We start from the raw sequence: 21869 nt of genomic DNA, 5'->3' as shown, positions 1-21869 counted from the left end.
ATCAATAACCAAATTAACAAAAACCATATGATCATCTCAATAGATGCAGAAAAAGCATTTGATAAAATCCAACATCCATTCCTACTAAAAACACTTGAGAGTATAGGAATGAATGGACTATTCCTTAAAATAGTCAGGAGCATATATTTAAAACTGTCAGTAAACATCATATGTAATATGATAAACTGGAACCTTTCCCAGTAAGATCAGGAGTGAAACAAGGTTGCCCACTATCACCATTATTATTCAATATTGTATTAGAAATACTAGCCTTGGCAATAAGAGCTGAGAAAGAGATTCAAGGAATTAGAGTAGGTAATGAGGAAATCAAACTATCACTCTTTGCAGATGACATGATGGTATACTTAGAGAACCCCAAAGACTCTGCTAAAAAGCTATTAAAAATAATTTGGAACTTTAGCAAAGTTGCAGGATACAAAATAAATCCACATAAATCCTCAGCATTTTTATACATTACCAACACAATCCAAAAGCAAAAGATACAAAGAGAAATTCCATTCAAAATAACGGTCAATAGTATGAAATATTTGGGAATATATCTACCAAAGGAAAGTCAGGAATTATATGAGCAAAATTACAAAACACTTGCCACAAAAATAAAGTCAGATTTAAAAGACATTAAGTGCTCTTGGATAGGCTGAGTGAATATAATCAAGATGGCAATACTCCCTAAACTACTCTATTTATTTAGTGCTATACCAATCAGACTCCCAAGAAACTATTTTAATGACCTAGAAAAAAATAACAACAAAATTCATATGGAAGAACAAAAGATCAAGAATTTGAAGAAAGTAATGAAAAAAAAAAATCAAATGAAGGTGGCCTAGCTATACCTGATCTAGAACTACATTATAAAGCAGCAGTCACCAAAACCATTTGGTATTGGCTAAGAAGTAGACTAGTTGATCAGTGGCATAGGTTAGGTTCACAGGACAAGATAGTGAATAAAAATAGCAATCTAGTGTTTGACAAACCGAAAGATCCCAACTTTTGGGATAAGAATTCATTATTTGACAAAAACTGCTGGCAAAACTGGAAATTAGTATGGCAGAAACTAGGCATGGACCCACACTTAACACCACATAGTAAGATAAGATCAAAATGAGTCCATGATTTAGGCATAAAGAATGAGATTATAAATAAATTAGAGGAACATAGGATAGTTTACCTCTCAGACTTGTGGAGGAGGAAGGAATTTGTGTCCAAAGGAGAACTAGAGATCATTATTGATCACAAAATAGAAAATTTTGATTACATCAAATTAAAAAGCTTTTGTACAAACAAAACTAATGCAAACAAGATTAGAAGGGAAATAACAAATTGGGAAAACATTTTTGCAGTTAAAGGTTCTGATAAAGGCCTCATCTCAAAAATATACAGAGAATTGACTCTAATTTATAAGAAATCAAGCCATTCTCCAATTGATAAATGGTCAAATGATATGAATAGACAATTTTCAGATGATGAAATTGAAACTATTTCCACTCATATGAAAGAGTGTTCCAAATCACTATTGATCAGAGAAATGCAAATTAAGACGACTCTTAGATACCACTACACACTTATCAGATTGGCTAAGATGACAGGAATAAATAATGATGAATGTTGGAGGGGATGTGGGAAAACTGAGACACTGATGCATTATTGGTGGAGTTATGAAAGAATCCAACCATTCTGAAGAACAATCTGGAATTATTCCCAAAAGTTATCAAACTGTGCATACCCTTTGACCCAGCAGTGCTACTACTGGGCTTAGATCCCAAGGAAATACTAAAGTTGAGAAAGGGACCTGTATGTGCCAAAATGTTTGTGGCAGCCCTTTTTGTAGAGGCTAGAAACTGGAAAATGAATGAATGCCCATCAATTGGAGAATGGTTGGGCAAATTATGGTACATGAATGTTATGGAATATTATTGTTCTGTAAGAAATGACCAGCAGGATGAATACAGAGAGGCTTGGAGAGACTTACATGAACTGATGCTGAGTGAAATGAGCAGAACTAGGAGATCATTATATACTTCAACAACTATATGAGGATGTATTCTGATGGAATTGGATATCTTCAACATAAAGAGCTAATCCAATTCCAATTCATCAATGATGGACAGAATCAGCTACACCCAGAGAAGGAACACTGGGAAATGAGTATAAACTGTTAGCATTTTTTGTTTTTCTCCCCAGGTTATTTTTACCTTCCGAATCCAATTCTTCCTTTGCAACAGCAACAACAACAACAAAATTCGGTTCTGCACACATATATTGTACCTAGGATATACTGTAACATATTTAATATGTATGGGAATGCCTGCCATCTAGCAGAGGGGGTGGAGGGAAGGAGGGGAAAAATTCAGGACAGAAGGAGTACAAGGGATAATGCTGTAAAAAATTACCTATGCATTTGTACTGTCAAAAATGCTATAATTATAAAATTAATTTAAAAAAAAATTTTTAAATTCCTCATCTCTAAAATGACAAAAGGGAGATGGCAAACCACTCCAGTATCTCTGCCATGAAAACCCTCAAAATGGGATCATGGAGCATCACCTATGAGAAAAAATAGTACAATAATTCTTGTTTGACAACTTTACAGAGTGCTTATAAAGGAATTGTTTTATAAAACTATAATTGTGTTATATAACTATATATATTGTGTTATATACCTATGTAGCCCTATATAGTTGCTTTATAAACTTCATAGTGCATAGATGCAAGTTGTAATTCTTTTTATATCCATCCCTTTCTGATCTGCTATCATGTTGGTCATATGTGCATTTGCCAGTGCTTTTATTTTGGCTTAGAATGCCCTAACTTCTTTGCTAGGAATTATTTCTTAAAATCTCTGGGAATTATTTTTGTAAAACCTTGATTTTATACTTACTTCCCTAAATAGTTTTCCTGAAATTAATCTTTATAGGTCATGCCCTCATTTTATTTTCCACTGGATTCATGTAGAATTTGAATTTCAGTGTTAGTATATTGATTTTTAAGTTCTCCATGCGTATTGGAGACCTAATGAAATTGTAAGCTCATTTTTAGGGGGAAATATAGATAGTAGAGTCATTTTTATAATCCCCTCTAATTATGGCTATCACAACAGAGTTGCATGGTAGAGAAAAAGCTGAGTTTAAAAATAGGATGATCTGAGTTTTGAGATCCTGGATATGTCACTCAATCTCTTAATCCTCTAGGTAACTCTTTAGGACTTTAGGTTGCAGAGAAGTAGACTTAACATTAGTAGGGAGGAATGCCCCCATTTATAAGTTACCTGTAATAAAGAAACATCTGTCCTAGTACTTTTCCGAATCTCCTTTGGCACTTATATTCTGTCTTATATTATAGTTAGTTGTTTGTGTTTAGCCTTTTTTATTAGAGGGTAAGTGTTTGGATGGTCTGCAGAGGCTAATATTTTTTCCTTTTTAATCCCTGAGTAATGCTGTGGATTTAGTAAGAGCTTAATCAGTTTTTAGAATGGATAAATAATTATCACAAATTTCTACTTTTCCTTAGCTATGGGTGTCTTTTCACAAAGTGCTGCCTAGTTTAACATGATCTTTGTTGCATCAACATATTTACAAATATATAATTTACCAAGAAAATTAATATCACATAACAGATTTACCATCCTCCTAAAATATTACCTGGGCAAGTTTTACATTATGCTTTTTCTTTTCTAGATGTCTGGACGTGCAGGAAGACGAGGTCAAGACTTTTTGGGAAATGTGTTTTTCTTTGATATTCCATTACCGAAAATAGAAAAGCTTATTAAATCCAATGTACCGGAACTGAAAGGCCAATTCCCCTTTGGCATGAGCCTAGTCCTAAGGCTCATGTTATTGGCTTCCAAAGCAGACAATGTCCCAGATGCTAATGCAAAGGTGATATGGTTGATAACTAATGCTCCTTTCTTCATTATTAACCTGATTGTTAATTAATTATTATTAGTTAATTAACAACCTGATTGGTTATCCTCTCAATTCAATCTGAGAGAACTCAAACATTTCTATAGTTCCTCATTAGAGTCCCATATCTTGAATGACATACATATTGTGGAAATTTTATTGAAAAACAAGTTGTATTAAGGCAACTATATGATACAGTGAATAGAGCACCAGCTCTGGAGTCAGGAAGACTTGAATTCAAATGTGTCCTCAGACACTTAACACTAGATGTGTGACCCTGGACAAGTCACTTAACTCTGACTGCTTTGCCCCCCCCCAAAAAAAAAAGTTGTATTGATGTCTTTTATTTTTACATCACAGTCTTCCTGATATCTCCTCTTTTCACACTCTTTCCATGCCAAATTGAACTCTCTCTTGTTGTAAAGAAAAAGTTGGATGTAAATACAAAGTAATACCAGAACAAAACGCTGAAATCTATAGCATAACTTCCAACTTGATCACAACAGAAAATGGCCTCTCCAAAGTTACCAATGACATCTAAATTGCCAAATAACATCTCAGTTCTCAGACTTCTTTACCTCTCAGCAGTCTAACACTGTTGATCATTCTCTTCTCCTTAATATGCTCTTCTCTCTGGGTTTTTGTAACACTGGGACTCTCCTTCTACCTGTTTCCTTCTCAGTCTTTCCTCTGCCTTCATACCATACCCCACTATCCATAGCTTTCCTGTAAGACTGTACTAGACTCTCCTCTCTTTTCCCTATATAATATTTCACTTGGTAATATCATTAATTTTCATGGATTAAACCATCATTTCTATACCCATTAACCTCATAACTTCCCTCTGTTATTATTATTTCCTCCTACTTTCCCTTCCTTTTTTCCTTCCTTCCTTCTTTCCTTCCTTCCTTCCTTTCTTCCTTTCTTTGTTCCTTCCTTCCTCCCTTCTTCCTTCCCTCTGTTCTTCCCTCCCTCTATCCCTCCCTCTCTCCCTTTCTTCCTTTTTCCCTTCTTTCCTCCCTTCCTTCTTCCTTTTTCATATTTTTTTATGATCAAGTTTACTCTTTGTAATTTAGAAACATTCATTTTTATTATTATTCTGTGATTCTTTTTTTCATTTACATATTAAAACCACTATGTAAACACTCAAAGTGTTCCCAAAATTTTAAATAGCTTCAACCTGCACTGAGCTTATTGTTTTCTTGGACCAGTTTACTCTACTTTGTATCAGTTTATGCATGTTTCTGTGTTTTTCTTTATGAAATTCAATGTCTTTTACAATACTCATCCCAGTTTTGTTTAATGTATTTGTAAGCAGCCATGGTGGATGACTAAATATGTATTCCAGTGGGATTTCACTCTTTCACAAAATATTCATCTTTGTGGTATTTTATTTACTAATGTCTTTCATACCTGCTAATTAACTCAAAGTTAATTAACTCAAATAATTTTTTTTTCTTTAAAGGTGCTTTCTGTGCTAACTCATTCACTGATGTCCTTCAAAAATCCCAGAATCCAGGAGATGCTGAAGCTATATTTTTTATTTTCAATGCAATTTCTTGTGAAAGAGGTATAGTTCTCATTTGAATTTCTTTGAAACTTGATTGCTAATGTTAGAGCTTTCTGTCAGGTGCCAATTCAATTAAAGCTTTCGGAAAGCTGTTCCTTGAGAGTTCATACTGAAAACTAATCAACCAAAAAAAAAAAAAAAAAAAGGGGATGTTTGTTTTTGCATTTGTCCCATGCCTGCTCACTAAAATCATGGAATTTTAGGTCAGGAAGGACACTTTTAGATTTCTAAAACTGTCTTATTTTAGCACAGAGAAGTAAGATGAATTGCTTGAGATTATATATGTAGCTAATGGAAGAGATGGGTGTGGAGTCCAAGAATTCTGGCTGCCACACCAGAGTTCTTGCCTCTTTAGCACTATATCTTCCATATGATTCTATAGTATTCTAGAACTTCCCACAAAGCTCTTGAATATTGCACCAAAACAACATATGATAGTGGATCACAAAATCCAAATCTTGGCATTTGGAGCATTCCTAGTCACTTCCTCACACTCATAGTTATTATCTACCCCAAAGCTTATGCTAGCTTTGGTGGAAAGAACATTGTAGTGAGATTTTTTGTTTGAATTATTTGCCTTGTCATCTTGGATAAATCATTTTACATCTTGTGCTCTGATTTCTTATTGATAAAATGAAGTTGTTGGTTTATTTGATCACATAGCTTATTGAGTTTTAGAATTGGAAAGGATATCATCAACCATTTAATCCAACTTATCTTTGAAAAAGAGTTCTCACAATAGCAGTCCCAATAACTGGTTTTACTAGTTTCCACTTAGTTAAAAACTTTCAATGAGTGGAAACTCACCCAACCACCTGTTGGAGCAGCTAATTCCATTTTGAATCTGTTCTAATCAATAGGAAAGTTTTTCTAATATCAAGTCTAAACTTACCTTTTTTAAAACAATTTGTTCCTATTGTTCTAAGTTATTCTCTTGAAAGACAAGCAGATTGAGTGTAAGAATGCTACTAAATTAGTTTCAGCGAGCTGTTATGTCTCCCAGAACTTTCTCTAGCCTGAATATCTCTGCTTCCATTTTGCAGACTAAAGGGCCTTTACCATTATTGGTTATCCCTTTTTGGATGTACTCCAGTTTAGATCCTTCTCAGAGCAAGGCAAAATACAGAGATGCTTATGGTCCCTTTCCACTTAAAATACCATGTTTAATGTGCAGTCTTCAATTTATCACTTAAAGCTTTTGATATTGTCCTCTCAAAGACTGTATTGTCTACTTAAGCTGGAATATGGTTTAAGTGGTCTTGGAATTGAATCAGAGTTCTTAATTGCATCCAATGTAATTCCAATTACACACAAAACTGAAATAATTTTTCAGATGCCCCCCAAGACAGAAGTTAAACTGGAACTCTAGTGGACAGGATTTATGGTGACTTAGAACCAAACCAAGACATGACTGAGATATCATTTTCAGGGCCAACATTGGAAGTTTTAGAAATGGTGCATTACATGAAATATCCAAATGATTATTTGATTTTTATTTGGAAATTTATTGGAATGAAAATTGCTTAATCATTTTTATATAGCTGGGAAGTTATTCAACTATATTCAACAGTTGGACTTATTATTTTCTTTAGACTTAATTGTATCAATGAAAAAATTGGTAAGGTTTCATTGAAAAAATTAAAATTATAAAATGATAATATATTAAACATGAAACTGATATATTTATCACCAGATGGATAAGTGCAGAAGCAATATGGGATAGTAGATGTTGGAGTGACTAAGGGTCAAGTTCTATAGCTAATACTTAACCAACTATGTGGCAATAGAATTAGTGACTCACTTTTGTGTTTCAGAAAACTCAATAAGATTATAGATTATAGACAAGCTGCTGATCTGCATTAAAAAAGAGAGTTTCCATACTGGAAGTTCTTTTCTGCAGTAATAGATTTCCAGATCTATACCAAAAAATAAAGAATAAAAAGATTAGTCTTATGTTTTGGGTTTCCTGATGATACCTAGGATTTGGCTTACCATATTTGTTCAAAAGGTTTTGGATATATTAATTATTTTATAAATATACTTTGCACACAGTAGACCTTTAGTCAGTGTTTATTGAATTTGAAGAGGGGAAAAATTAATGGTATGTACCTAACATCCTAGAAATTAGCTTTTCTTTTTGTAACAATTAAGAGCTATGGAGATGTTAAGATTGCTGTTAAATTTATACACATTCATGAAGTTATGAATTTTAAAGAAAATTCATAAATTATTTTAACTTCACAGGGATATTTAGACTGTGAAGGAAATCCAATTGGTTTTGCTGGACTTGTCTCACATTTGTTTTATCAAGAACCTTCTAATTTTCTGTTCGTCGGTTTCCTTAAAAAAGGCCTGTTCCATAATCTATGTCAACCAACTAAAAAAGGTAATCTTGCATTTCACTTATCTAGAAGTATTACTGAATTTACTTGTACCAAAAGTAGATGGCAAAATTAATAAATAATCAATCAGTATTCATTAAATTCCTACTGTCTGCCTACCTGCCTATCTATCTATTACACAGGCTGACAGCAACTTGTAAAGGATTTTACATGCCAAAGTGAGGTTTGTATTTTATCATAAGGGCAATAAAGAATTGCTAAAAGTTTTTGAGTGACAATCAGACATGTGCTTTAGGAATATGATTTTGGCCACTGTATGGAAGATGAATTGGTGAATGAAGGGACTCATAGCAAGATAATTAAGAGGACACTATAATAAACTACTGTTTCCCAGCATTGAAGTATAAATACAAAGAATAAAACAATCTCTACTACCAGTGACAGCTAAATTAACTTCTTAACAAATACTTAGTACTCCCCTTTCTCTTACTACCACATTTCCAAACAGTTGCCAAGTATCTCAATTCTATTTCCATAGCATCTCTGATGATCTTCTTTTCACTATCATACTATCATCCTGGCTCAGATCCTTATCACCTCTTTACTCACTAATTCATCTTCCATATGTCTGCCAAGATCATATTCTTAAAACATATTCCTAAATATCCAATTGTCACTCAAAAATGTTCAGTGATTCATTTTTGTCTAGGATAAAATACAAATATCTTAGTTTGCCATGTAAAACTCTTCACACTTTGCTTCTGGCCTGTGTTTTAGATAGACAGTTAGATAGGTAGTTAGACAGATGACAGATGGATGATGGATGAGTAGATAGATAGGGAGATAGACAGATAGATAATAGATAGGTAAATGATGGAGACCAAGTTTTTCAATAATTTATTAGAATTTTGAGTTTCTTTCAACACTCAGTTCAGATTTCATATCCTATGGGAAAATTTTCATGATCTTTCAAGTTTTTAGCTCCTTCTTAGCATTTGTTTCTACTTATTTATCTATGTACATCTAATCATAGAATCAGATCTTAGAGGTCATATAACCCCCTCCTATTTTATAGATAAAGAATCCAAGGAGCAGAGAATTAGAATGATTTGGCCCAGTTACATAGGAAACAAGGAAGAGAATTTGGATTTCTACTTCCAATACATGAATTAAAGTTCTCTATTATAAATTTAGCCCTTTTTCTACTGCCCCACATAGCAAGACTTTTTCCACATACTGGTCTTCTACTATTGGGCCTCTTTGTTTTGCATTGTATCCCACAATGTTTTTTACTATAGTAGACACTTATTAAACTCTTAATGAATTGAATTAAATTTATTTTAAAAATCAAATTTAAAGTATAAAAATAGAGCTTGGAGCATTTGAAGATGCTAAGATCTGTGATAGAGATGGATAATGAGAGAGAGAGAGACAGAGAGAGAGAGGGAGAGAGAGAGAGAGAGAGAGAGAGAGAGAGAGAGAGAGAGAGAGAGAGAGAGAGAGAGAGAGAGAGAGCGCTTAGTTGATTTGGCTGGTGTAGATAGTTGGGCTGTGTAAATTCCTAAGAAAATTAGTACTTTATCTTAAATCTTGCTTGCCTTCTGAGCCTAAAACCTATGTCTCATTTTCCATATTCCATATCTAAAGCATATAAGATTATTGATAAGTATTGACTTAACTACTAAGTCAACATGTAAAGAATTAATATTAAATACATAAAATAAAAATTCTTACTAACTAGAAAATATTTCAGTACATCCATGGAGCTCTGATTTTACAAATTCAATTTAATATAGATCAATTCAGTTAAATAAGTGTGTATGACAGTATTCTTTCTACCACTATGGATAATAGCTTTCCTCCTGGGTAGTCCTTGTCTGGGTCTGTTCATTAAAGGATCTATCCAATATGCAGGCAGTCCTTTTGGTCTTTTAACAATTGCACTTCTCTCTGTCTCTGTCTCTCTCTCTCCCTCCTTCCTTCCTTCATTCTCTCTTTCTCTTTTTGTTTCTCTCTCTCTCTTTCTCTGTCTCTCTTTGACTTTCTGTCTGTCTGTCTGTCTCCCGATGTTCTATAACACTCATCAGTTAATTAATCCTTTTCTTTTGAGCAGAAAACTCACCAGTGAATGGCTGCAATTTTAGGATGGGTGTTTTGTTACTGATTGCAGGGGATTCTCCTCCCCCCCACCATACTATCTAATATATTTCTTTTGGTGGAATGGGAAAATAAATTTAGGGACCAATGTTATTCTGGTAGCCTATGGATTGTAGATAAGCTGGTTTATGGATGAATAGCTAAGACTTTGCCATGCTATTTTTATTTTTTGTATTTATAATGCAAAAGAGTAGCTGGATTTGAACTAAAGTGTGCTTGGTTCAAATCTTGGCTTTGCCATTTCTATCTATTGGAATTTGGGCAATTCATTTAACTCTTTGGGTCTCAGCTTCCTCATAGAGGGTTGGACTAGATTTTTCCATCCAGTTCTAAGTTTACTGATATCTTTGCCTCTCTCTATCTCTGTCTCTGTCTCTCTCTGTCTCTGTCTGTCTGTCTGTTTCTTTCTCTCCAAATATGCTGATTCTATCATTTTTCACCCCAAAGCTGTGATTTCATTGATCTAGGGAGTTAATAGGGAGGAAATTTCTTCAGTAATGGAGAATGGTATATGATTTTATCTACAATACTGAGAGATTTAATTACTTGTTCAGGGTCTCAGAACCAGTATATAATGGAAGTGAGTATTGAACCCAGTTCTTCCTGCTTTTGAGGACAGATCTTTATTCACTATTGCACAGTGACTGCTAATCTGACTGGAATGAAACTTTTATAGGGCAGAGATTACATTTCTCCTCCTTGGACACATTCAGTGCTCAAATATGTTGTTGATTAATTTTTGGGACAAATTTACAAAGCACAGTGGCAGGGAGATGTTTGAAACTTATTTGTATACTACAATGAAAATCAAGCTAAATAATTAGGAATTTTAAAGAGACCTCTGGAAAAAGCACATAATTTAATTTTAAATTAAACTGAGAATAATTTTAATTATTAATTAATTATTAATTATTAATTTTGAATTAACTGAGAGATGACAGGACTTTACATAATCCTATTATGTAAGTAGGTATCTTTCTAACTACCCATTTTTACTTTGTATAGGCTCAAAACACTTTTCTCAAGATGTGATGGAAAAACTTATATTAGTATTGGCAAATCTGTTTGGAAGAGTGTACGTTCCAGCAAAGCTTCTAGATAGCAATTTAAAGTTTTATCAATCCAAGGTATGGCTCAAAGTTGATTTTGACATTATAAGGATTAATTCTAAGTGTGATTAAATATACCTGATGATCAAAAATCTTACTATTATAGAACTTTTAAAAATAAGAGACATTTTATTTATTTGCCATGATGTTGACACCTAAATCAGGAAGAGTCAAAACAGAAAAAGAAAACTATAGACCAATATTTCTATTGAATATTGATTCAAAATTTTCAAATAAAATGTTAAGGAGATTACGTTATGTATCAAAATTTTATTTGGTATGACCAATTTGGATTTATACCAAGAATTCATGGCTTATTTTGACAATATTACCTAAATTTGCTTATTTAATTTAAGACCAATCAAACTATCAAAGGGTCACATTGTACAACAAGAAAAATAATAAAACTCATCTTGAGATCACTAACTATACTTTAACATCATAATCATTAGAACAACATATCAAGTTTGATTAGTGGATCAAATTAGGTACACAATATAAAAACAAAAGACTGCACTAGTGAAGTATTTGACAAACACAAAGATCTCATCTACTGGGGCAAAAATTTACCATTTGAAAAAATTGTTTGGAAAAAGTGGAAAGTAGTTTGTCAGACACTAGAGTTATATCTTATATTGTATAGCAACACAAGATACAAATGTTTCTTGATGTGCATCATGATGAGGACCTAATAGATGATATAATAAATAGATTAGAAGAAGATGGAAGAGAATCCTTGTCAGAGTTTTAGATAGAGGAAAAGTTCCTAACTGAACAATATGTAGAGAAGTTTGCAAGAGGTAAAATGGATAGTTTGATTAAATAAAATTAAAAAGCATAATTCAACTAAAATTAGAAGAACATTAGTAAATTGAGAAAGGGAAATCTTTGTAGCAATTTTCTTTGATGAAAGTATATTCTAATACACACACACACACATATATACATATACATTATATATAATGGATTCAACTTTATAATAATAATAACCATTCTTCAGTTGATAGTCGAAGGATTTGAATAGGGAATTTTCAGGGGAAAAACCTCCAACTCATCAGTAATCATATAAAAATCGAAATCACCAATAATTAGAGATATACAAATTAAAACAATACAGACCCTCCTAATGTCTACTAGACTGGCAAAGTTGACAAAAAGGAAAAATAACTAATGCTGAATGTCATAAATTTTCCTTTGGTGGAACAATGAACTAGTTCACTCATTCTGCAAAGCAATTTGGAACTTTTATCATCTATTAAACTGTCTTTGACCAACATTGTTATTACTATGTCCAAATCTCAAAGATAAAAGGATGTAAATTATGTACAATAAAATTTATGCCAACTCTTTGTGTTGACCAAAGAATTGGAAACTGGGGTTGTGTCCATCAATTAGAAAGGATTGAAAAAATTATGTTTGTGAATATGATGAAATACTATCTTGATGTAAGAAATAAGAATATGGTTTCAGAAAAACCTGAGAAGGCTAAAATGAACCGACAGAAAGTGGAGTGAATAGAACCAGAGAAACAATTTATACAACAACAGCAGTATTATAAAGACAAACAAACCTGAAAGACTTAAGAACTTTGATCAACCCAATAACCAATCACAAATTCCAGAGGAATAATAATAAAACATGCTGTTCACCTACAGATAAAGAAGTGATGGACTCAAAGTACAAACTCAAGTGTACACATACATAAATACATATGCCACACATAGACATTTATGTATATGCATGGGTGTATTTGGACATGGCCAATTTAGGAAATTATTTGTTTGACATCATATGTTTGTAAAGTGTTGTGACCCTGGATATCTTAGAATTAGCTGGAGTTAGGATAAGCAAAAGTCTTTATTCTTGGTCTTTTGGGGTTGCTATCAGGGGATTAGATCTAGCAATCTCCACACCTCCTTCCTCTCCACCCCCAAAAGAATGATCCTGCCTGTCCTATCCCACCTTCTCATCTCTCTTTTTTCTTTCTTTGTCTACACCCACAGATCCAGCACAGAATAGTTGGGCAGGGTCATTCTCCAAGCATATGTTAATAGAGAATTATCCAATTGTACCAATTAGCCTTAAATGCTAGGTTACCTTGCATCTGCTCAGTTCTAGCCCTTTACATCTCCCACTTTCTTTTGTTTTAGAACACAGGTGGTCACACCATCCCTGACTTCTCAGGGAGATGAGAAACCCAAAAAGGAGGTGATCATGCCCCCTCAACTTCTCGGGAAGGGAGATGAAAGCACTAAAAAGGAGATAATCACACCCTCCCTGACATCTCAGGAAGGGAGATGAAAAGCACCAAAAGGAAGTGGAGATTGCTAGCGGGTTTCTGGGCTGAAGGATCTTATTCGAGACAGATATGCACAAACCCATCAGCATGGGAGGTATTACACAAGCACATAGCAATAGCACACAGGCTATTAGTGATGACTCTCCCCACAATTAGTGCAGGTTTAATGTGGTGTAACAAACATGAATTGTACATGCAAATAGTAATATAACAAACAATATAAATCAACATGGTCTTGTAAAAGATTTCCAGAAGTCCTAGAAGGAGGATATGTAGACATCAGTCACACATAGGCCTTCTTCAGCAACCAAGAAATAGTCCAAAACCAGTCCATTGGTTCACATGTCAGAGAATCCAATGATCCCCACAAGTTTTTGAAGTCCTGCAAGTCTTTTTATATGTTAGGGAATCCAATAATTCCTACATGTTTTGAAGTCCTACAACAGTCTTATCATGTCTCAGAGAATCCAATGATTTCTAAGGGTTTTGAAGCCCAACAATTTTTGATGTCCATGAGTTAAACGCCATAACTGCCAGGCTCTTTCAGTGGTGGGTACAGTCAGCAAGAAAACCATTTGATGTTTCTTGGGTTCTCCTTCATTTCAAGGGTCTGCTCCGTCTCTCTCTGATGGACAAGATGAATGCGGCTCATTGGCACCCATCTGATTCCTTCTCCATCTGTAGAGATACAAGCAAACCCTCACCCCCAATCAGTTAACCTATCTGATCCCTTCCATTCACCACTGTCTGGGTCTCTCCACATGACATGGTGATTATCTAAGGATAATGGAGCTGCTTGCACTGGACACTGCCCTTCTAGTAGGTTATAAAACTTATCTGCCGGAGCCAGTGCATCTTTGTCAAAAATTAAAAAATTAATGGTACAGAGAACTAAATTTAGAAGTTCTCTAGGATTACCCGTGGCTCCCCCTTTCTTTTGTTTTTGGAGGAGTGTTTTAATATCTTTGTTTCTTCTACTATTGCCTGAACTTGAGGATTAAAAGGTATGCCAGTGATATGTAAAATCTTATACTGTGCACAAAAGTGTGCAAAATGTTTAAAAGTATATGCAGGTCCATCGTCTGTTTTTATTGCTTGTGGCACATGCATAATTGTAATGCTTGTATAAGGAATTAAGTGACCACTCGGACTGTCTCTTTTGCTGCTGACATTGCAAAAGTGAATCCTGAAAAGGTGTCTACCACAACTTGGATAAAAGATAGACTACCAAAAGATTTATAATGGGTCACATCCATTGCCAAATTTCATTAGGTCTCAAACCATGAAGGTTCTTCCCTGGAGGGAGTGTAGGAGCGTGGAAAGGAAGGCAAGCTGTACAGGCTTTTACTATGCTCCTAGCTTCTTTTCTTGTTATTCCATATTGTAAATGTAAAACTCAGGCAGTCTGATGATATTTAGAATGAGATTCTTGGACTTCTTGAAATAAAGGAATATTGGCTAACATAATTAGAAGGCTATCTGCCTTTGAATTACCATCAAAAATGGGACCTGGAAGTCCACTATGAGAGTGGACATGCAAGATATAAATCTTACCTGGATGTTTTCTCACTTGCTCTTGAAGTTCCTTAAAGAGCTGATATATACTGGAGGCTCCAAATTTTATTTGGGCTGTGGCAATTCTTTGTACCACATCTACTGGAGGTGGAAGTCCAGATTGAAGAGTTCCCATAGTTTCCATCTGTTCATTTACCTTTCTTAAATCAGTCAACATCCTCTATTTTCCAGATTTCTTTTTTTACAACAAATACTGGGGAATTCCAAGGACTTAGAGAAGGCTGTTAAGTGTCCTTGGTCAAGTTGCTCCTATACTATGTCTAATAAGGCCTGAATTTTATCGCTATCTAAGGGCCACTGTTCTATCCACACTGGTATATCAGTTTTCCATTGAATAGTATCAGGTGAAAGTGTTGGCAGGCCTTCAACAGCAGTCCTGCCTAAAAAACCAAAGTACTCATTTTAAACCCTAATTGTTGTAAAATGTCTCTTCCCCACAGATTGATGGGGATTTTTTCAATTATAAAAGGAGTAAAAACTCCTGTTTTGCCTTCAAATATCCATCTCAGAGGGGTAGCACTAACTTCAGCTGCTATTGATCCTCCTACCCCAGACATGTAGGTGTCTGCCTTAATCTTTGGCCAGTGACTGGGCCAATTGGAACCTCTAATCTGCACTTGTGTCTACCAGTCCTTTTAATGGTATGCCATTTATAGAGATGGTGAGCATAGGTTGATCAGCTGTCATAGCTGCTGTCCAATATATTCCTGGATTTTGTTGCTTGGAGTTAGAATGTGGGTGACTATCACCTGGTTGCTTTTTAGGAGTCTGTATCAATAAATCTGATGCCACTACTTCTCCTAGTTGATAAGTCACACCTTGTCTACCTGTGTTAGTGACTAGGATATTATCTACACATTCCCCAGTTTCCCACATCAGTGTATGGATGGACACTGTTTTGTAAGTACTTTCAGGAGGTGAAATGGTCAAGCCTACTGTGCCTGGAGGCAAGGGATCCATAGGCTGGAGAGGAACAGATTTCACCTCTCCAGGGGGTATCTCAGTTGTCCCAGCTGCATACAATTCTATCCTCCCTAATTGTAATCTCTTTCTCCCATCAAATTGGTTCCTGGCTGATTGATTGTGTAATCCCTTTCTCCCCTCAGATGGCTTCCTGGCTGATTGGTCATGTCTGGGTATTGGACTTCTAGGCACTCTCTGGGTGTGGCATCGGCTGCCATCATGCCCCAAGTGTTTTTTGCCTGGGGCCCTGAAGCTGGGCCCCTCATCCCGTTTCCCTGAATCAGTCTATACTCTGATGCCCAATGGAGTCCTCTGTTGCATTTTGGACATGGGGTATTGGGTCTTGTTCTCCCACCCTGTTTTCTCACTCTGTCTCTATGCCAACATTGAGCTTTCAGATGCCCTACTTTAACACATTGAAAGTATTGACAAGGCTCTTTGGAAGTCCCTTGCCCAAAGGGACCCTGTCTTCCCCATGTTGGGATCTTGGGAAGTCTGCATCATAGCCTGGCTATAAAAGGTATTTGTACCCACTGTGGCACAGCGTCTTATGATCTCCTCTACAGGAGCATCCCTATATAGTCCTAGTATAATCCTTTTGCAAACTTCATTAGCATTTTCTTTAGCAAGTTGCCTCACTAAAGTGTCTGTTACTGTATTTTCACCTTTAGTCCGTATGATAGGTGTTTGCAAAGGTCCCACAAAATCAGTAAAAGGTTCATTTGATCCTCGTACAACTTTTGTGAAAGTCTTGCCCTTGTCGTTTTTACTGGGGAGAGAAGCCCATGCTTTGATAGCAGCAGCAGCAGCAATTTGTTCAAATGCTGCTATGGAGTAATTAATCTGTACTGAAACTTCTGCATAAGAACCTACACCTGTTAGTTGGTCACAGGTGATTAGAGGATTAACTCCACTTTGACAGTTTTGTTGGGCTTGTATCCAACAGAGCTCACTATATTCAGAAAGCCACAACAAGTTTTGTCCAGGTTCTAAACTTGTTCTTGCTATAGATTTCCAGTCACTAGGGGTTAAGATTTTATAAGCTAAATTCTATAATAATATTTTAACATAAGCTGATATACCAAGATAGTTTAAGGCCAATTGAATTATTTTGTATATATAAAATACCTCTGGGGAAATTGATTGAGGACCTGTATTATTGTAGATTTCGCAAAGTTGTTCTCCAACAAGTTTCCAATTATCTACACTTATTTCTTCTTTCTTTAAGAACCAAGGGGACCTGCATTTTAATGTACCCAAGAGTCTAGCAATCTGTTCCCAGATTATAAATAAACTTTGCTCCTCAATTAACTTAAACATGCTTTTTATAGCGCTGCTTTGGGGTGGGGGTGGGGCTGGGGCTGGAGCTGGGGCTGAGGACAGGGGAGAATCTTTTCCTAACATCTGCTCCATTTCAGCTATAAAAGGTTATTAGTTTAGCCCTTAACAAAGTAAGTTCCTTGTTTGTCTATTAAAATACTCACCTAATTTCCTGGTCACTGGAGGACTTCAGTGAAAGTAGGGTGCTTGGCCTATATGTTGGATTCCAAATGTTGTGACCCTGGATATCTTAGAATCAGCTGGAGTCAGGATAAGCAAAAGTCTTTATTCTTGGTCTTTTGGGGCCACTGTCAGGAGATTAGATCTAACAATCTCCACACTTCCTTCCTCTCTCTCCACCCCCAAAAGAATGATCCTGCCTGTCCTACTCCACCCTCTCATCTCTCTTTTTTCCTTCTTTGTCCACACCCACAGATCCAACACAGAATAGTTGGGGAGGGTCATTCTCCAAGCATATGTTAATAGAGAATTGTCCAATTGGTAATTAGCCCTATGTGCTAAGTTTCCTTGCATGGGCTCAGTTCTAGCCCTTTACAGTAAAGAGTTTTGTTTTTCTTGTTTTCTCAACAAGGAGTAAAGAGGATGTAAGAGAATGAGAAAAAACATTTCAAAATAAAAATTTAAAAAACCTTTAAAAAGAGAACTAATAAATAGAAAAAATTATAGAATATTTTTACATACACACCTATCTGTGTTGGATAGTAGCCATTTCTATGGTGGGGAGGAGAATATTTTCATGATAATTTTGATGTATATTTTAGAGGAATAGCAAGTTGTGCATAGTAGATTTGCAGTTTCATGTGCAATCATCTTTTTTTAAGTGGTAATATCTTATGGAAATAGTTGTTTTATCCCCTAATTAAAAATAAAATTGAAAAGACAAGACATCTGCAATTTCCGCCCCCCCCCCCAAATAACTACTATGAATAAAAGAAAGAAAGGATTAAAAAGTATTGCTTATTTTTGGTAGTCCCACTTCATGAAATTCACCTCTGACATAAGCTGGCTATATGATCCTGAACAAATCATTTAAGTTCTCAGTGTCCCAGACAATTCTCTAAGACTAAAAATTAAATTGATTCATCTATCTTCATTAATACAGGGAATTTTCATACTAGGAATTTCCTGTCCTGATACTAATAATTATAATAGCTAGCATTTATATTTTGCTTTTAAAATTCATAAATGGCTCTTATACCAATCTTGTGAAGTAGGTGCTAGTTTATTAACATGTTTTAGTTGAGGAAACTTGAGTAAAGTTTGAATATTGTCATATAACTGGTATCTAAGGTATTATTTTAATTCAAGTATAATACTTTGTTAATTATACCACCTAGCTGCTTAGATGTTTAAAGGCTTGAATTGTATTTCCCCTACCAAAAAAATCCCCAAACAACTAACCTTACTTTTACACCTGGTATTATTTGCAGTGGCATGAGGAAGGGATATGGAGCATTAACCACTTAACTAACCAGATTAGAACTTTCCTTTATATTGCTGGTTGTGTCCATTTGGCAAACTCATTATGAGAGTTACTTTATATACCATATATATAAAGGATGTCATGATTTGAGAGTATTAGAACTTTTTTTCCTTTATTTTTCTCTCTGCCCCCTAACTTCTCCTTCTCTGAATTTTGTACCTTCTCCTTGCAAAGAACAAATCACATCATTTCTGGATGATACAATTTCTTGAATGAGAACTAAAAGAGAAGAATGTCTGTAACAAGAGATTTTTGGCTTAACTTTTATCATATAACATACAGTTTCTGCAAAATCAGATTTGAAATATCAATTCCAAGCTGATGTTAATCAACTAGTTTCCTCTTAATACCTGATATAGATTGTCCCCTTCTATCATCTATGTTTTTGATGTGGAAAACATTAGTTTCCTTCTACTGCTCTTTGAAATTCAGTTGTACACATCCTAAATATGTAGCTGAAACCTATGTAATATAGCTTCAAACTGATTCTCAGGGCTCACTGATTGATTGGTATGTGTTCAGTACAGCCCGAACTCCAGGAGTAATAAACTAGTTTTCCTCCTTTTCTATTCCATTGATTTTTGATTGGCAGAAGTTGGTGGTTGTCTTTCATGTTTGAAGAGGACCAAAACGACATCACTATATTAGAATTGAGTTTGCCCAACTGCAGCTGATCAGAATAATATTAGCCTGGAGTGCTCTGCCACAGCTCTGACACAAAAAGTCCATGTAAACATTTGGTGTGGCTTCTCTAATTTTGTGCATCTCACATTTCTTTTGGGCTAATTCAATTCTGTTTTGCTCATAGGACCTTCTCTGGTGAAGGCACTTCATTCTGGGCAATCATGTGCCAGTGCCAGCAATATTTCATCATCAGATTCATGGACAAATTTGACACACTTCTCTCCTGTCTTTAGGTGTTCCTTGAAGACTTCCCTACAGATTTTGATGCTGCCTTACTGGAGTATAACACCAAAGTGATAAGAGACTTTAGCCACTTCCTACTGATTGTTTCTAAGTTTGCTGACATGAAGCAAGAATATCAGCTCCCTTTGTCAAAAATTGGTAAATGGATATTACTACTATTTTCTCTTGTGATATTAATGAAATTACACACTCTTTCTATAAGATGATTTCTATAGAAAGGGTAGTTCAAAACTAGAAGAATGATTAAGTTAGAGCAGAACAGTAGCACAGAACTCAGTCATTTGATTCTGCAAGGCTATATGATGGTAGTGGATTGATTTTGGGATTTGGATAAAAGTAAATGAATGCCCTTTCTCTTTTAATAGATTTTTCTATTAGGATTCTTTGAAATTATAATAATAGACCGGCTTGATAGCATGGAGATAACATAGAATTGAAATTATAAAGCGGGGGCAAGAGCACAACACGACATGGGGAATTTTCAGGAAAACATTTCTGTGACTCTTTTTCTTAAGAGGATGGACAGAGATGAAAGAGGTTGAGATATAGAGACAGAAGGTAGCCATGGGGACTTCTTGGTATTGCTTAAAAGTATATTCAAAAAAACAAAAATCAAGGGGTCATTCTAAGAAGACTTCCTGTGGCTCTGTTGATGCTAGTCATTCAAGTAAGAGTATCCAGAGGTAGTAGATGACAGGGCAGTAGGAGACAAGCCTATTCACCAATTAGTTAGGTCTGGGAGAAGACAGGCTTGAATGACTGATAAAAAGTTTCTCCTAGAGTAGGGGATGTTATGATCCCCTTTGGCACTTTAGTAAAGATCATGGAACCATTCTTAGGATGTTTTTAACACTAGGAAAACCAAAAATGTCAACTAATATATTTTATTAACATTTTAAAGTAAACATTTTCAGGTTTACTCAATTGTTTTTTGCCTTGTGGGTTAAAAATGAACAGAAAATGAATCAGTTGACAACTTGGTCCTTATAGGTATTCCTAAATTCTGATTCTTCTAGCAGAATTACAAAGGAAACCATTTAGCCTGAAAAAGTTTTATATATCTATACATTATATCTATATATCACTACCTCTGTCTTTCTATACTTCTATATAATGAATCTATTTCTATTGCTATTTATCTGAATCTATAACTGTATCTATATCTATATCATCTATACCAACATCTCAAGTTCTCTTTTTATGTATTTATTTTCTCCTCTATCTATATCTATCCTCTATCACTATCATCTCTATCCTCTTTCTTCCATCTGGATCTATACACATATCATGTATATCCTCCTCCCCTGCCCATATCTATCTCTAATGTATAAATACATAGACTCTAGATTCCTTAAAAAAATCTATCTGTATCTCCAAGGTCAAGATTGCCTATTCTAGAACGTGTCAAGCATATTTCTTGATCCTAAGAATTAAGTTATTCCAATTTGAATCCTTCAGAATTCAAAGGTAAAAGAGGTGCCACTTCCAAGCTTGGATCTCATCTGATGAGTTGCAAAGAGAGCAGATCTGCTGTTTCACCCTTTGTGTGTCTTTCTGGAGTTACAAATCAAGATTTACTTCAAGTAAAGAATATTGACAGTGTAAGTAAAAGAGGCAAAGAGAGGGAAATGCGGAAAACGGGATGGATGGGAGTGTTCCTATTAGTCATATAGACTTGAAGTCCCTGAACTGACAAAAAATACAGTCTCAACACAAATATTTAAGAAAACAAGCCATAGATGGTTTTATAGTCCTATTTATTCCCCGCTCTATCATTTTCCTAAGATGATCTCTTTTTTTGTAGGATCTTAAGGAACTTACTTGAGATTTGGCTTTCAGCTATGCTATGAAAACAGCCTAGGAGTCTATAACCCACAGAAATTTCTTAGTGAAGTTTGAACTGTAATAGGAAGCCATTAATGAATTTTGAATTGGAGCAATAATGTGACTCTAGTCATTTAATTGTTTTAATCATATCTAAATTTTGTGATCCCATTTTGGAGTTTTATTGGCAAAGATACTTGAGTGGCTTGCTATTTCTTTCTTTACCTATTTTACAAATGAGAAACTAAGGCAAAAGGGCTAAATTACTTGCCTAGACTTATATAGTAAGTGTCTAATAAGATCACATTTAAACTTGGGAATATGAGTCTTTCTCATTCTCATTCTCATTCCAAACTTAG

General features: G+C 35.0%; 1 protein-coding gene across 2 annotated transcripts in view; it reads left to right on the top strand.

Annotated features, from left to right (window-relative positions):
• LOC141547912 (putative ATP-dependent RNA helicase DDX60) overlaps positions 1 to 21869 on the top strand; it is a 115000-nt gene that overhangs the window by 77660 nt on the left and 15471 nt on the right. For both annotated transcript variants that reach the window (XM_074276599.1, XM_074276598.1), the window contains exons 30-35: positions 3696 to 3896; positions 5386 to 5490; positions 7735 to 7876; positions 10995 to 11116; positions 19677 to 19824; positions 21145 to 21287. In XM_074276599.1, coding sequence (XP_074132700.1) covers positions 3696 to 3896; positions 5386 to 5490; positions 7735 to 7876; positions 10995 to 11116; positions 19677 to 19824; positions 21145 to 21287 — 861 coding nt within the window. The remainder of the gene's footprint in view (positions 1 to 3695; positions 3897 to 5385; positions 5491 to 7734; positions 7877 to 10994; positions 11117 to 19676; positions 19825 to 21144; positions 21288 to 21869) is intronic.

Source organism: Sminthopsis crassicaudata, chromosome 6 (assembly GCF_048593235.1).
Source record: "Sminthopsis crassicaudata isolate SCR6 chromosome 6, ASM4859323v1, whole genome shotgun sequence".
Taxonomy (NCBI): Eukaryota; Metazoa; Chordata; class Mammalia; order Dasyuromorphia; family Dasyuridae; genus Sminthopsis; species Sminthopsis crassicaudata.
Note: the sequence above shows the minus strand (reverse complement) of the source record. Positions and strands in the feature narration are given on the sequence as shown.